The 15256-nt window shown below is 41.5% G+C and overlaps 3 protein-coding genes across 7 annotated transcripts in view; 2 read left to right on the forward strand and 1 right to left on the reverse strand.

The window, feature by feature from the left end:
- The first annotated feature begins 818 nt into the window (after nucleotides 1-818).
- On the forward strand, nucleotides 819-2080 carry LOC139029326 (patched domain-containing protein 3-like). The gene is made up of 2 exons (XM_070449050.1): nucleotides 819-1532; nucleotides 2060-2080. The coding sequence occupies exons 1-2, from the start codon at nucleotides 819-821 to the stop codon at nucleotides 2078-2080; spliced, it is 735 nt and encodes a 244-aa protein (XP_070305151.1).
- Nucleotides 2081-2644: 564 nt separating this feature from the next.
- On the forward strand, nucleotides 2645-4693 carry ptchd3b (patched domain containing 3b). The gene is given in 1 exon segment (XM_024009593.2): nucleotides 2645-4693. A coding segment is annotated over 1 exon segment (1515 nt). The 5' UTR covers nucleotides 2645-2856; the 3' UTR covers nucleotides 4372-4693.
- A 653-nt stretch (nucleotides 4694-5346) lies between these two features.
- The window catches only part of LOC111979211 (ATP-dependent zinc metalloprotease YME1L1), a 28621-nt gene continuing 18711 nt past the window's right edge, over nucleotides 5347-15256 (reverse strand). For 4 of the 5 annotated variants that reach the window (XM_024009596.2, XM_070449015.1, XM_024009594.2 and 1 more), the window contains 11 exons: nucleotides 14980-15153; nucleotides 14318-14470; nucleotides 13973-14105; nucleotides 13463-13525; nucleotides 13183-13295; nucleotides 12627-12782; nucleotides 11545-11696; nucleotides 8478-8604; nucleotides 7850-7923; nucleotides 7475-7561; nucleotides 5347-7229 (listed from right to left, as the gene is read on the reverse strand). In XM_024009596.2, coding sequence (XP_023865364.1) covers nucleotides 7050-7229; nucleotides 7475-7561; nucleotides 7850-7923; nucleotides 8478-8604; nucleotides 11545-11696; nucleotides 12627-12782; nucleotides 13183-13295; nucleotides 13463-13525; nucleotides 13973-14105; nucleotides 14318-14470; nucleotides 14980-15153 — 1412 coding nt within the window. In that variant the 3' untranslated portion in view covers nucleotides 5347-7049. The remainder of the gene's footprint in view (nucleotides 7230-7474; nucleotides 7562-7849; nucleotides 7924-8477; nucleotides 8605-11544; nucleotides 11697-12626; nucleotides 12783-13182; nucleotides 13296-13462; nucleotides 13526-13972; nucleotides 14106-14317; nucleotides 14471-14979; nucleotides 15154-15256) is intronic. The other variant, XM_024009595.2, reaches the window with a different exon arrangement.

The raw sequence follows: 15256 nt of genomic DNA on the forward strand, positions 1-15256 counted from the left end.
GAGTGATTTAGCCCCAGGTTGGATGGACGGGAAACCAGGATGTTCATTTAGATAGAGGCAGAGAACTCAATCTTTTAATTACATGGTGCTACAGTATCACTGACAAAGTATTGATCAACACTACAACGACCCATTGTTCCCTGGACTAACAAAAGCTTATCTGTAGAGGATCAAATTACTCTTTGATGTTCCTTCCATAGTAATACGCATATATTGATTCCAATGCTGATTGATATGAGCCAATAACAGCAAATAGTACAAATAATCTTAAAACTCTGAACAACAAGGATTTTATTTCGTTAAAAGTCTACGAATCTATGGTATGAGTACTGTTGAATTGGAATCTTGTTGTGTAGTTTGACTGATTTGAATTTCAGTTGTGAGGCATCAACAGCCCAACACCAACTGACATGACCAAGCTTTTGCCAAAGGTTTCATTCATAATGCACTTTATCATGTTATTTCAAAACAGAAACTCTAAAATAATTAGATTTTTTTTCATGACTGTTATACTGAAAACTGTGTGAGGACGAGGGCWCCATTTCTTCCCCTACATGAGGAATAAAGTTTAAACAGTGGAACACTGGTGCCATTGATAACAACCTAGCTATCCATCCAAAGATGAGATAGATGGTTATTGGCCAATTTTCTTTGCTACCTGATAGTCAGGCTCCATATATGTAAATATCCCCCTTGATGATGGGGTAATAAAAGCGGTGGTTATCCATGCTGAGGACTGAGGCACACAGAGAGGTGAACACTGCTGCTCTGTGGACTGCTTTAGTGCATCTGAATTTATAAAGAGACCAACATTAGCTATGGCGAAATACCGCACAGACTGCATAGAAAAACCGATTCGCATGTGTTTTAGAATAATCGGYCACTTCATAGGAACACATCCGTGGTGGTTCTTCATCATCCCTGTCATCATCTCAACAGCATTAGGAACAGGATTTTACTTTTTGGAAGACAGAACATCTAATGATATTGAAGAGGAGTTTACACCTCGAGAGGGACCAGCCAAGACGGAGAGAATTTTTATTCAAGAATATTTCCCACAAAATGAATCCATGTTTTCCAGCTTGAGGTTGAACACAGATGGAACATATGCATGTTTCATAGCCACATCCAAGACAAACATTTTGACAGTGCCACTACTTGAGGACATATTAGTCTTGGACACCAAAGTTCGGAACATGACTGTGGAGTTTGAGGATGAACTGTGGCAATATGTGGATATTTGCGCAACAGTGAATGGAAGTTGTTCCTCCAATGCCATATTGGACATTATAGGCTACAATGCCAGCAATGTTGATCTTATTAATTTGACGTTTCCAACACATATTTCTACATTTGGCAGGGTTTCCTTGAGGTCAACACTTGGTAGTGTGAAAATAAACAACTCAATTGTTCAAAGTGCCAAGGCAATACAACTTTTTTACTATTTACGAGAATCCAACAAAGCAAGAAGCGACATTTGGCTGACTGAGTTTATTAAGTTACTCTCAGAAGAATCAACAAATGTCACAGAGGTGAGATACCATACATCCCGATCTATATATATCAATGTTTTATTAAAAAAAAAAAAAATGATGCCTGGGACCTGCAAAGTATTTTGTAAAATGTGTTTTATAATTGTACATTTAAAAATATATATATATATTTTTCAACACTTTTTATTTTATTTTTTGTCTCTTTTCTAGGTGTCGTATTCTACATCCATGTCAAGACAGTGGGAATTCGAGAAAGTTCCAAAGTCTATTGTTCCTCTTTTTTCCATAACATATACTATTACCATGTCTTTTACAATTGTTTCATGTTTAAGGTTTGTAAAGCATTTATCTCCTTTATGTTACATGAAGTAGATGTACATGTGAGGGGGTGGTGATGGTGGTGGTGGGGGGGATTGAGGGTTAGTTACATAGCACATGCCTATTACAAAATGGCGGGATCGAAGCAATGTGCCGCATGGACACCCTTTAAAAAAATGTCAATGTCATTTCCATTTATGCATACAATATGTATGGAAAGACACTTTAAATGGTTTTAATTTCTTCAGGTTGGACAACGTGAGGAATAAGGTGTGGGTGGCCACCRTTGGAGTCTTTTCTACAGGACTAGCAGTTCTTTCAAGTTTCGGGATGCTGTTGTTAATGGGTGTGCCGTTCGTCATGACTGTTTCTACCTGCCCATTCTTGATACTGGGTAAGGGGAAAGCTCSGCCTCCTTTCTCTTCAAACCTTAGTATTTGCTTTCCATTCCTCCACACCTCATCAAAGACAAACACATCTGGTAATTATTGAAGGTAAAAGAGCTTCATACCCAGAAGGTAAATAACTTCCTTATACAACCTGTATACAACCAGACCATGACATTTACATTTAAGTCATTTAGCAGACTCTCTTATCCAGAGCGACTTACAAATTGGAAAGCTCATACATATTCATCCTGGTCCCCCCGTGGGGAATGAACCCACAACCCTGGCGTTGCAAGCTCCATGCTCTACCAACTGAGCCACAATGACATCATTGTAACCAGTTTTGCCCACTGGTTAAGGCCTTCAAATTCATCTTCTAGTGTCTCACGGAACAGATTCTTCTAACATACCACCAATTCTTAATTTGAATGTCATGAATTACTTAAATGTCATGAATGTTCATGCCTTTCTCTTGTCTCMACCCACTGGGCACAGACGTCAATTCAACATCTTTCCCAAATTGGTTACACGTAATTTCATTGAAATGACATGGAAGCAACATTGATTCAACCAGTGTGTGCCCAGTGGGAAGTCATGCTCATGTTTACCGCCTCGCTCAACGACAAACCCTTTGTGTTTAAGGTATTGGAATTGACGACATGTTCATCATGATTTCCTGTTGGCAGAAGACCAAYGTCCATGATAGCGTGGTGGATCGTCTGGCCGACACCTACCAAGATGCCGCCATCTCCATCTCTATAACCACGATAACGGATGTCCTGGCGCTGTACCTGGGCTTCAGCTCACCCTTCGGCTCTGTTCAGACCTTCTGTCTTTACGCCGGCACAGCTATCCTTTTCTGTTACTTCTACAACATCRTATTCCTTGGTGCGTTCTTAGCACTGAATGGCCAGAGGGAAACTAGCAACCGGCACTGGTTCACCTGTGTGAAGATTCCAGTGGATTGTCCTCCTGGGAAGTCGAGAAGGTATGCAATCTGCTGCGTTGGTGGGGCCTATGATCATGACACCGGGACAGAGGAGGAGCAACCAATTAGCGGCTTCTTTGGGAAGTATTACGGTCCATTTCTGACCAAGAAATGGACCAAAGTGTCCATTGTGGTTCTCTACGCCGCGTATCTGGCTGTCAGCGTCTACGGATGTCTTGAACTGAAGGAGGGTATTGACCTAAGGAACCTGGCTTCAGATGATTCCTACATTTCCAAATATTACAACGACATAAGTGCGCACTTCTCTCACAATGGTCCAAACGTTATGGTGGCTGTTAATAAGCCACTTGCCTAATGGGAAGAAGACCAGCGCAAAAATCTCAGCTCCTGCATTACAGATTTTAAAAAGTTGGACTATGTTGACAAAAACTTCTCTCTTTCCTGGCTAGATTCTTTCCAAAGCTATGCAAATGCAAATTATCTTGATATAAACTCTGAAAATACCTTCAAAAGAAACCTCCTTCCCTTCTTGGAAAAACGTCCAATGACCAGGCAGGACATTCATTTCGATGCACATAACAAGATCCGTTCATCTCGCTTCTTTCTTCAGACGCTAAACATCAACACGACAAAGAAACAGAAGGAYATGCTGATAAGCCTCAGAAAAACTGCTGAAAAATGCCCCATCAAATTACTGGTTTATCATCCATCGTTTATCTACTTAGACCAGTACACTGTTATTGTGGATAACACCATCCAGACTATCGTGGTTGCCACAGTGTTGATGCTGGCGATCTCCTTACTCCTGATACCCAACCCGCTCTGTTCGCTGTGGGTGGCGTTCTCCATTGGGTCGGTAATTGTGGGTGTAGCTGGATTCATGGCACTATGGGACGTGTCCCTGGACTCAATCTCCATGATAAATCTGATCATCTGTATCGGTTTCTCCGTCAACTTTTCCGCCCATGTCTCGTACGCCTTTGTTTCGAGCACCAAGGCCGACTCGAACGACAAGGCKGTGGATGCGCTGGCCCACCTGGGGTTTCCCATAGTGCAAGGAGCTGTCTCCACCCTTTTAGGGGTGGTGGCACTGTCTTTCTCAGAAAGCTACATCTTCAGGACTTTTTTCAAACTCATTTTTTTGGTTATTACGTTCGGGCTGGTTCACGGTGTTGCTTTCCTTCCTGTGTTTTTGACCTTCGTTGGGATGTGCAGAAATGGATGATGTAGATATGCAACACTAAATACATCATGTAAATAAAACATACAATACTTCTTTTATTTTTTAGATGTTAGTGTGAATGAATTAAGGAACGTAAAATAGGTTAAAACCAACTCACGCCACTAGCTATTCATCTTCGGACATAGTCATTGGATATTGACGTGAAACMACACCTGTTAACATTACAGCGTCAACCTTTTTGGTTATTACCCAGTATGGTTTCCCTTCATCTGCRATTGATTGGTCTGATTTTCTTATGTATCTATGTTTCTCTCTTTGCTGTAATTTGACATTTTATGTACTTAAATTGTAGACTTTAAGCTGCACTGGCAAAACTTGTGTTCTATAAAAGTTGCATACTGTATTGTAAATACATTAAAAAAAAAGTTATTTTACACATTTGATTCTGTCAGTGTATTTACACAGGTGCAAATGTTTGCAATTGTAACCGATGTTAAATGGCTTGCTAGTTAGCTGTGGTGCGCGCTAACAGCGTTTCAATCGGTGACTTCACTTGCTCTGAGACCTTGAAGTAGTTGTTCGCCGCGGGTTTTGTGGCGCGATGGGTAACAATCCTTCGAGGGTGGCTGTTGTCGATGTGTGCAGAGGGTCCCTGGTTCGAGCCCAGGTAGGGGCGAGGAGAGGGACGGAAGCTGTACTGTTACACTATGGTTAGTAAATTTTAACATCTGGTTAAAGTTAAGATCATTTTCTTCTTTAAAAAAATATATATACACACATGTATATAGATAATTTCTTTATCAAGTTTAGTTMATTTTCGACTTGCCTTGGGTGTTGTCGTTTAACCCAAATCGTTAGCTGATGTTATTGATCAACGTCTAGAATCTCCTGGCAAGCATTTGTGAATATATTCGACTACACTGTAGTTCAACATGCATACATTCTGATGTTCAGGAAAGGTGTGCATATCAAACTGACCATCAACAACATAAATAACACTGAAGACAGCCACAGGGGTTAAGATTATAATAATACGGTTTCATTTATTTACTTCAGCTGCACATAAAATTCCTCCCAACGTCTGTCGTCATATCATTGAGAGAATAAAACGCGTGTCAGCCAATTGTAAAGCCAGTCAATRCATACGCAGCCCAAAAGCCTTCTAAATACAGTGTTTCCGTTAAACCCCATTCATATATATACACACACACAACTAAAAGGTGAGTAAAAGTGGCAAAAACAGGAGCTCAAAATGTGTCACTTAGGCAAGTAAAACACTAAAATGTACAAAGCATACCAATAAGTTACGCTGGTTATATACCCAATTGCACAGTGTATCATAATAATATTTTCCTCTAAAGAAAAGTTTATTCTTAAATGCTAAAAAAGGTATGGTCTTTAAACCTCCATTGTATCGCAATCTTAACATTTCCAACTCGACATTAGAAGATGTTTCAAAAGATTTCAACGTTCTTGGCTAAAGCGTTCATGCTAACCAAAGACGGAGATACTAGATTGTTGAAGTTATTGAGTATTTTCCACAAATGCATTTGACCGTTTCCCTTAAAGGCTTACACACCAGCAAATTACTATGACGGTCCTTGCCTACACCACAAGGTTCTGTGCTKCTGTGTTTAAAAACATACAACGTGAGGACATGTAGAGATTCACAGATCTACGGAGGTAACGGTAGAGACAGCTGGTGTTCAGATGTGAATACACAGCAGAAGTGGGGTGAGGGGTATTAGGGATGAGGGGTTGTAGGGTCTTCTAGGTTTCATTGTTACTTTAACAATTGTTTAKACCTAAAAACCAGATAACTTGAGCTATTGAGCTATTTCGTAATTAAATGGATGAACGAATGTTGGCTGAATTGAAACCAAAAACGACGAGGATTTAATGGCCCCGACACTGCTTAATACACCAAAGTTGGGTTTGAAGTAACAAAGCATTTTTTCAAAGAACAGCAGCTTTCCCTTCCAACTATATACACACACACGGCATTTACATATTTTATCACATAAATACATCAAGTACATTTTCAGACTAAGAGACATTAGAATTTTGGATTAAGTCCAAAACAGTCCCTAATCCATGTACATTCCCAAAAGGCCACCTTTGAAACAGCAACTGTTACACACACGGCTCAAACAAACCTGGGAATATTGGTAGACTACTTAGGGAGAATCCGATTCCATAATGACTTATTACAGAGACATGATTGGAAGTCTCAGGTAGAAACACATGTCTTTTTAATGGAAGATAGATGGTTTCATTGTGATTCTGGAGGTCTAGARCAAGACATTGAATCAATGGACGTGGACTTTTACTGAGCATAAAACATTTAACACATATTTACATATACACAGTGCCTTCAGGAAGTATTCATCACACCCTTTGACTTATTCCACATTTTGTTGTGTTACAGTCTGAATTCAAAATGGATTAAATATACTTTTTCCCTCACCCATCTTCAAAACAATAGTCAAGACATTTCAGCTTTTCATAACATTTGTAAACATTTGTAAAAACCTAATTCCACTTTTATATATTATGGGGTATTGTGTGTAGGCCAGTGACACAAAAACTTAATTTAATTCRTTTTAAATTCAGGCTGTGAATWCTTCCTGAAGGCACTGTACATACACACGTACAGCTCCGTAGCTCTGTTTGCGTAGACTGAAATCACTGTGGACAGCGATTTGTTGTCTTCCCACCCCTCACCCGATCTCCCAAATTAAACAGAGTGACAGCTCCACCCTTGGAAGTCTCATCTTGCCCTCCAGGACCATCTTGATCTCTCTGGCATCCAGCGTCTCGTATTGCAACAGGGCGTTGGCTAGGTTCTGGTGTTCTTTGGCATGAGACTTGAGGAGAGCCCTGGCCCGCTCGTACGAATCCTGGGGACCACACAAACCAGAGGAGTTAACACATGTAGGGGTTGAGTGAATTTCTGAAAAGGGCTTGTATATATTACAATGCAATTAGGGCTTACACACACACCTGTAAATTGTGCATGTTATTTCCCTAAACTGTGATACTCTGAATAAGCTCGGTTTGAGAAATGGGGAAGATAAAAAACAAACACACAAGCCAAAGAGCACTGGGTCAGGGGCTTGGAAGGATGATGGAGGTGGAAACGTACCTTTAAAAGTTTCCTGACTTCGTGTTCGATGGCAGCCTGTGTCTCTGGGCTCTGCTTGGTTTGGTCAGTGTAGGTCATGACTCCCAGCTACAACACAGGTAGGTGTGTGTGTGTGTGTGTGTGTGTGTGTGTGTGGGGGTGAGTGAGTGAAAGCGAGAGCGGAGAGAGAGAGAGAGAGAATATAATATATATGTAGTGCTACAAAATTGGGTGGTTCCCATTCATGCCAGTAAAGCTAATTGAATTGAGAATCAGGGTTCAAAGGCCAACACATGTCCTGAAAGGTATACAGTAAAAACAGCAGGACTTTGACACTTTATTAGACATGACTTCATTTTGTCTCTCCCGACCAAACGTCCAGCATCCATAACTTACMCTCTCACACATACCAAATCTGGTCACCATCATTTTTGCAATTCTGGTGGCAGCATCAAAGTCACTTGATGCACCTGAAAAAAAAATAATAAGAAGAAGTTGAACATCTGGTTTATATAGAATTTATTTAGTCTTTAAAAAAAATGAAGCACTTATGGAAGATGATTATTAATGGGCTAAAAGATATCAATGTCTCAGTGAGATACAGCACGGTACTGGCAACACAAATGACGTGGGTTAGTCATCAGCACGGTACTGGCAACACAAATGACGTGGGTTAGTCATCAGCACGGTACTGGCAACACTAATGACGTGGGTTAGTCATCAGCACGGTGCGGCAACACTAATGATGTGCGTTCGATTCCTGCATGGGCCACATAATACTGAAAATATGGGTCACTGTAATTCTCCGCAATTCTGTAAGTCAGTTTGAATAACAGATAAATTACCATATCATACCCTCAAAAAAATAAATCCAACATTTATATTGAATATTATAAATTTGAATGACAGGATTACACCCCTTGAGAAGCACCATTCTGTTTGAGGAATATTCTTATTACACTACTGCACAAGGTGTATACTGTAATTCTGTAGTCAAATTACCCTCCTACACCCCCCTGCACACCAGTGGTGATGAACTCATTGCCAAATATGATCTCCTCTGCCACACGGCCTCCCATGCTGACGTCCATCTGGGCCAGCAGCTGAGCTCGCGTCTCGCTCCAGCGGTCATCATCTGGGAGCATGGACACCTGGAAGACAGGGGGGGGGGGGAGGAGTGAGGCCTGGCAGAAAATGGAACCAACCATTTCACACTTGATGKTTTTTTACACAGATTTAAACAACTATTTAAATCTGCCAGACAAAACCCCAGGAGGCACTTTTCATTATATCAAAATGAGGCCTTATGGTATTGGCATGCTCAGTGGAATGGATTCCTAAAAAACACAGAGGTACAGATAACCTACAGCTCCTTCAGAAAGTATTCATTAAATAACACCTTCCTAATATTGAGTTGCACCCCATTTTGCCCTCAGAACAGCCTCAATTCGAACGGGGCRTGGACTCCACAAGGTGTCGAAAGMATTCCACAGGGATGCTGGCCCATGTTGACTCCWATRCTTCCCACAGTTGTGTCAAGTTGCCTGGATGTCCTTTGGGTGGTGGACCATTCTTGATACACACTGGAAACTGTTGAGCTTGAAAAAYCCAGCAGCGTTGCAGTTCATGACACACTCGAACCGGTRCGCCTGGCATCTACTACCATACCTCGTTCAACGCCACTTAAATAGTCTTCCCCAATCACCCTCTGCATGGCACACATACACAATCCATGTCAAGGCTTAAAGGTTAAATAATAATTTGTCTCCTCCCCTTTATCTACACTGAAGTGGACTTAACAAGTGACATCAATAAGGGATCATAGCTTTCACCTGGATTCACCTGGTCAGACTATGTCATGGAAAGAGCAGGTGTTACTAATGTTTTGTACACTCAGTGTAAGGTCCCACAGTTGACAGTGCATGTCAGAGCAGAAGCTATACCATGAAGTCCAAGGAACTGTCCGTAGATCRCCRAAATATAATTGTGATGAGGGAAGGGTATAAAACAATTTCTTGAGTGTTGAAAGTTTCCAAGAGCACAGTGGTCTCCATCATTGGGAAATTGAGRAAAAAATATGGAACTAGCCAGACTCCGCCTAGAGCTGTCYGTCCGACCAAACTGARCAGCCGGGCAAGAAGGACCTCGGTCAGGGAGGTGACCAAGAACCCAATGACCACTGACAGAACTACAGAGTTCCTTGCCTGAGATGGGAGAACCTGCTAGAAGGACAACAGTCTCTACAACACCAATCTGGACTTTATGGGAGAGTGGCCAGATGGAAGCCATTATTGAGAAAAGGGCACATGACAGCACGCCTGGAGTTTGCAAAAAGTCACGTGAAAGACAGATCATAAGACAAAAGATTGTGGTCTGATGAGACAAAAATGTAAGTATTTGTACTGAATGCAAAATGTTATGTATGGAGAAAACCATCACCCGTCTAACACCATCCCTACTGTGAAGCATGGTGGTGGCAGCATCATGCTACAGGGATGCTTTTCAGCACCAGGGACTGGGAGACTGGTAAGGAWGGAGGGAACAATGAATGAAGCCAAATACAGGTAAATCATTGATGAGATCTAGAGGAAAAAGAAACRCACACCTATTTAGGCGAGGCGCTGGCTAGCGGAGTAGAAAACTTGAAAATAAAGAAGAGCCGCACACTAAGAGCTCAGATGCAAAAATGTAATTTTCGACAGGCAAGCTGTCTTCATCATTGAGTCATCATTGATGAGAACCTGCTTCAGAGTGCAAACGACCTTAGACTGGGGTGAAGATTTACATTTCAACAGGACAATGACCCCAAACATACAGCCAAAGCAATGAAGCAATGCTGGAATGGCTTCAGAACAAGAATGTGAAAGTCCTTGAGTGACCCAGCCAAAGCCCAGACTTGAATCCCATTGAAACTCTGTGGAAAGACTTGAAGATTGCTCTTCACCACCACTCCCCATCTAACTTAACAGAGCTTGAGAAGAATCCACAGGGAAGAATCCCCAAATCCAGATGTGCAAAGCTGATAGACATATCCCAGATGACTTGAAGCTGTATTCACCAAAGGTGCTTCGACAAAGTATTGACTCAGTGGTGTGAATACTTATGTAAATTAGATCTTTTTGGAATTACATTTTTCAATAAATTTGCTAAAATTTCTAAAAACATGTTTTTAGTTTGTCATTATGGGGTATTGTGTGCAGACGGTTGAGAAAAAAATATAAATGTAATCAATTTTTAATTTAGGCTGTAACATACAATGTGGTATAAGAATCTCAAATAAAATAAAAAAAGCATGAATTATGTTCAGTTTTTCTGAACTAAGGGCAAAAATGGAATCGGGGTTTCAAGCTTTTGGGGCGTTTTCAACGATGATGTATATAAACCCTGGATGGCTTTCTACACATCTTGGTCCTCGGTTGTAAAAAAAGATTTTGGAAGCTAAAGAAATTCATTTATTAATGTCTAAATTCATTCTGACATTTATTCTATTACACCTTAATGTATACTTTTAAATTATATTTATGTTAGAAAAACAAACCAAATTTTAATGATAAATATTTTCTTTTTTTATCCTGAAAGTATTCAAAGCCTCTCAATGGCCCAATACACAGATAGAGTGCTGATGCTAAGGTTTTACACATCACTGATTTTCAAGCTACTGTGGCAGGTAAATGCAGCCAAGAGATGGCAATGTTTCAAATAGGCCTAGCTTGTGTATCACTATCACTAGCTAACAACAAAAAATCAGCTAGCTAACTTGATTCTTCTAACAGGTATGTACTACTAAAGTAAAAAAGCATTGGATTGGTATAAACATGGGTGAGAGAGTTTCCTTCAACCATATTCTTTGCACCAGTCTCTGTGCTATTCCTTTTAAATCCAAGTCACAACAGCCTGTTGGGATTGAGGGAAAACGGTGAGAGGATGGGAGATGTGTGAGTGTGTGTCTATAATAACCTTAGTGCACAGGACACGGTGTAAACAGTACAGTGAAATGCTTACAGTAGAGTGGTACAGAGAAGTGCTACTGGTCWGTAGCTCTCCCTACCCATCTTGTTTTATATAGATTTTAAATTTCAAGTCCTACTTACATGACCCAGCGTAGGTCCTCTGGGCATGATGGTGGCCTTGTTGATGGGCATGGCATCCTTGGTGTAGTACGCCACGACAGCGTGGCCAGACTCGTGGTACGCCGTGATCTCCTTGTTCTTTTTGTCTATCTCCACACTCCTCCTCTCTGGGCCTGTGGGAGGGAAGCGAGACCGATAGAAGAGTCGATTTCCAAAACCTGCTCAAAGATCCCCGAATCACAAATAAACTCTTAACCCTTACGTCAGGGATTATCAACTTGATTCAGCAGCGTGACGTTTTTTTTCTCTCGAGTGGATTGACGGTGGGCCGGGAACATAATTAAAAATAAAACTGCAAATTGACGGCAATAAGCCCAAACAGATATAATATTTGACTAAAACATAATCATTTCAAACCTTGCTTACATTTGTATACGATCACGTGTCTCTCTCTAATGCTTGGGAATTCTTGGGAGATGATTTCCTGGTGTTTTTAGTCTTTTATGCCCCCACCCCCCAAAAAATACCATATTGTTTTTTACATGTATACATTTTTTGCTCAGAMAACTTGGAGGGATTTTTGTTGTTGTTTGAATGAGAGAGAGCCTGTGGCATTCAGCACTGGCATTTGATTGTCAATAAGTAGAAATTATGTTTCCCCTCAGGAGAGGCATTTCCTTGCGACTCGGTTTATGCAGCATTCGTTCTGTATCTTAATGCATGCTAGCTTGTTGCAAGTCAGATTTCTTGTTGTTGAAATGTCTCTTTGGAACTCCACCCATATTAAATATTTGATCGGTTTGATAGTGGCAAGGCGTCACTARTTTCTACCTGGACTCCGAACTCCACGATACTACTTTCCGAGTTACTTACCCAGGCTTTCGAACTACTGTGAGAAGACTGGGTATATGAGGCTCAGGTATAAGCGACATGGTGGCAATTCCACTTGGCCTATCAGAGAGCAAGATGGGCTACCACCCTATTGCTTACACCCATCTAATCCTCTCAGATCTAAACAGGTGGCTAGGAGGTTGGGGCTGGGGCATGATTTGTGATACAGGAGTATATATCTATTTCGTCCCCATTCCTACAGCAGAGCTCACCCATGAGGATCTTGTCCTTGGCGAACTCCAGCTCTTTGAGGGTCACCATGTCTTTGCCATCCACCGCCGCCTTCAGAGCCGCTTGGTTGACCAGGTTCTCCAGGTCGGCCCCGGTGAAGCCCACCGTTCCCCTGGCGATGATCCCAGCCTCCACATCTGCATGAGGAAGCCAGGTCGTTAGCAGGAATAGGTACAGCTAAGCTAGGTCAACTATGGTGTGTCTTACTAGCATGTTCTTCTCTTTCAGTATCTAACCATAGACTATTAGCATGCAGCGATAAGCATGTTGCCACTGCAGATTCTCATATAGCCATTGTCTACAAGTATGCAGCCATTAGCATGTAGCTATTAGCATGTATCCATTAGCAAGTAGCCATAGTCTATTAGCATACAACCATTAGAATGTTGCCACTGTAGATTCTCATATAGCCATAGTTTATTTGCAAGTCCCCATTAGCATTTAGCCCAGCTGATTCCCTTGTGTGAAGCTATTGCTCATCAGCAATAGACTCAAGCTATGATCAACATAGGTCACACATGTATGTTGCTCACGTACCAGGGTCTACTTTGATCTTCCTAAGGTACCAGTTGAGGATCTCTGTGCGCCCCTTCACATCTGGCTTGGGGACGGTGACCTGCATGTCGAAACGTCCCGGTCGAATCAGAGCACTAGGGAGGGAAGGGAGCGACAGAGCTTCACTGACTTTAGGTTTGTTTTAACATGGCAAGTCAATATGTACACATGTCAACTAATGAAACCCTGGAAAAAAAAAAAATGATTAAAAAAAATGACATTTCATTGAGCAACATTATGAGATGAATAAAGCTTAACATACTTATCCAAAGCCTCAGGGAAGTTTGTCGCTCCAATGATAATGACCCCTTCGTTTGGTTTGAACCTGCGGGCGACAATTGTGACACGTTCAGGGAAGTCGGTGTATCCATCCTACTGGGGTAAAAAAACTGATTGGATCAATGTTGTTTCCACATCATATATATATATATATTTTTTTTTAATATGCGTTGAAGTTGAATCAATGTGGAAAACTGATTGGATTTGCATAAAGTCAACAGGAATTCTGGGATTTTTTTCTCCCAACATTTAACCGAAATCCAATGACTGACATTTGTTGTTGAACTAGACGTTGAAATGACATCTGTGCCCAGTGGGATGTCACGTTTCTCCACACAGAAAGTAGGGTCGTGTTTCGTACGGGAAACATTTTGCAACTAAAAAGAAACTGTGTTCTTGTTGGACAATCTCGCGTAGATCCTCGATTTGGCTTTGTTTTATAAAATGTTTCTCCTCACTGAACACAACCCAGAAGAACCCGTTGGAAACATACCCGTCCATCTCAGCCAGTAGCTGGTTGATGGTCTGTCTGGAGTAGGGGTGCATGGGAGACTCAATCCTCTTCCCGCCGACGCTGTCCAACTCGTCAATGAAGATCACGCACGGCGCATTTGCTTTGGCTTCCTCTGCAGATGTAATGTATAGAGAGGGTGGGTTGAAGTCTAGGGCTGGGGTCTCAGATATACAGTTGATAAATTATGACAATACCATCGTTGCAACCAGGTTTTTTTTTTTTTTTAAAGACTGAAAATTACAATATTAGGTACAGGGTTGGAAGCCAGGAATAAGGGGAGACTTGAAGAAGAGGAATAAGGAGAGACTTGAAGAGGAGACTCACTGAAGAGGTTCCTGATGCGACTGGCTCCAACCCCCACAAACATCTCATCAAACTCAGAGCCAGAGGCATAATAAAATGGGACGTTGGCTTCTCCAGCCACGGCTCTGGCCAACAGAGTCTTCCCAGTACCAGGAGGGCCAACCAGCAAGATCCCTGCACAGACAGACAGACAGAGACAGAGAGAGACAGAGAGAGAGAGCTAAGAAAAACTGTAATAGGTAATATACAGTAATACAATATTCACCGAACAAAGTAGACTGTTTTTTATGAATATTGACTCTAAAATATTAGATTGAAATCCAATGTGGAAGTAAACAATAAGATATGTAACTAACTGTAAGAAATAGCCAATTAAAGTGGCAACAAAGTTAATGGCACCATTTTCATCTTCCATCARGGGAAGATTGTGTTCCTGCCTAAACAACTTCTTTAATTCAGAATTGTTYAGTCAGTCTACACCTGGGTTGTGTTCATTAGGGCACGAAAACAGTTACATTTTCTTTTTAACGTTTTGCAACAGAAAACAAAAATGAGCGTTTCTTACTGGACAAATCTACGTAGTCCTTCTTGTTCCAGTCAGTTTTTTTTGTTCTATTCGGTGCCTAAATGAACACAACCCTGATCAACTAAAGGCCATAAAAGAGCTCGCCGGTCTACTGCACCTCTTGGCAGTTTCCCTCCGAGGACGGTGAACTTCTCTGGGCTCCGGAGGAACTCCACCACCTCCTGCAACTCATTCTTGGCCTCCTCCACCCCTTTTACGTGCTCRAACGTCACATTCTTCATGTGGACAGGGTCCACCGCTGAGTCCAGGCCTGATGTGGTTCGGAATCRTACTGTCCAGAACGGTTAGATTAAGGTTCGAAATCACACTGCTCGGATGCAAAAAGCATTCTTAGTTATGGTTAGATATATTTTAGTTTGGCACCAAATCACCGT

The sequence above is a fragment of the Salvelinus sp. IW2-2015 genome, linkage group LG19 (assembly GCF_002910315.2).
Source record: "Salvelinus sp. IW2-2015 linkage group LG19, ASM291031v2, whole genome shotgun sequence".
In the NCBI taxonomy this organism is placed as follows: domain Eukaryota; kingdom Metazoa; phylum Chordata; class Actinopteri; order Salmoniformes; family Salmonidae; genus Salvelinus; species Salvelinus sp. IW2-2015.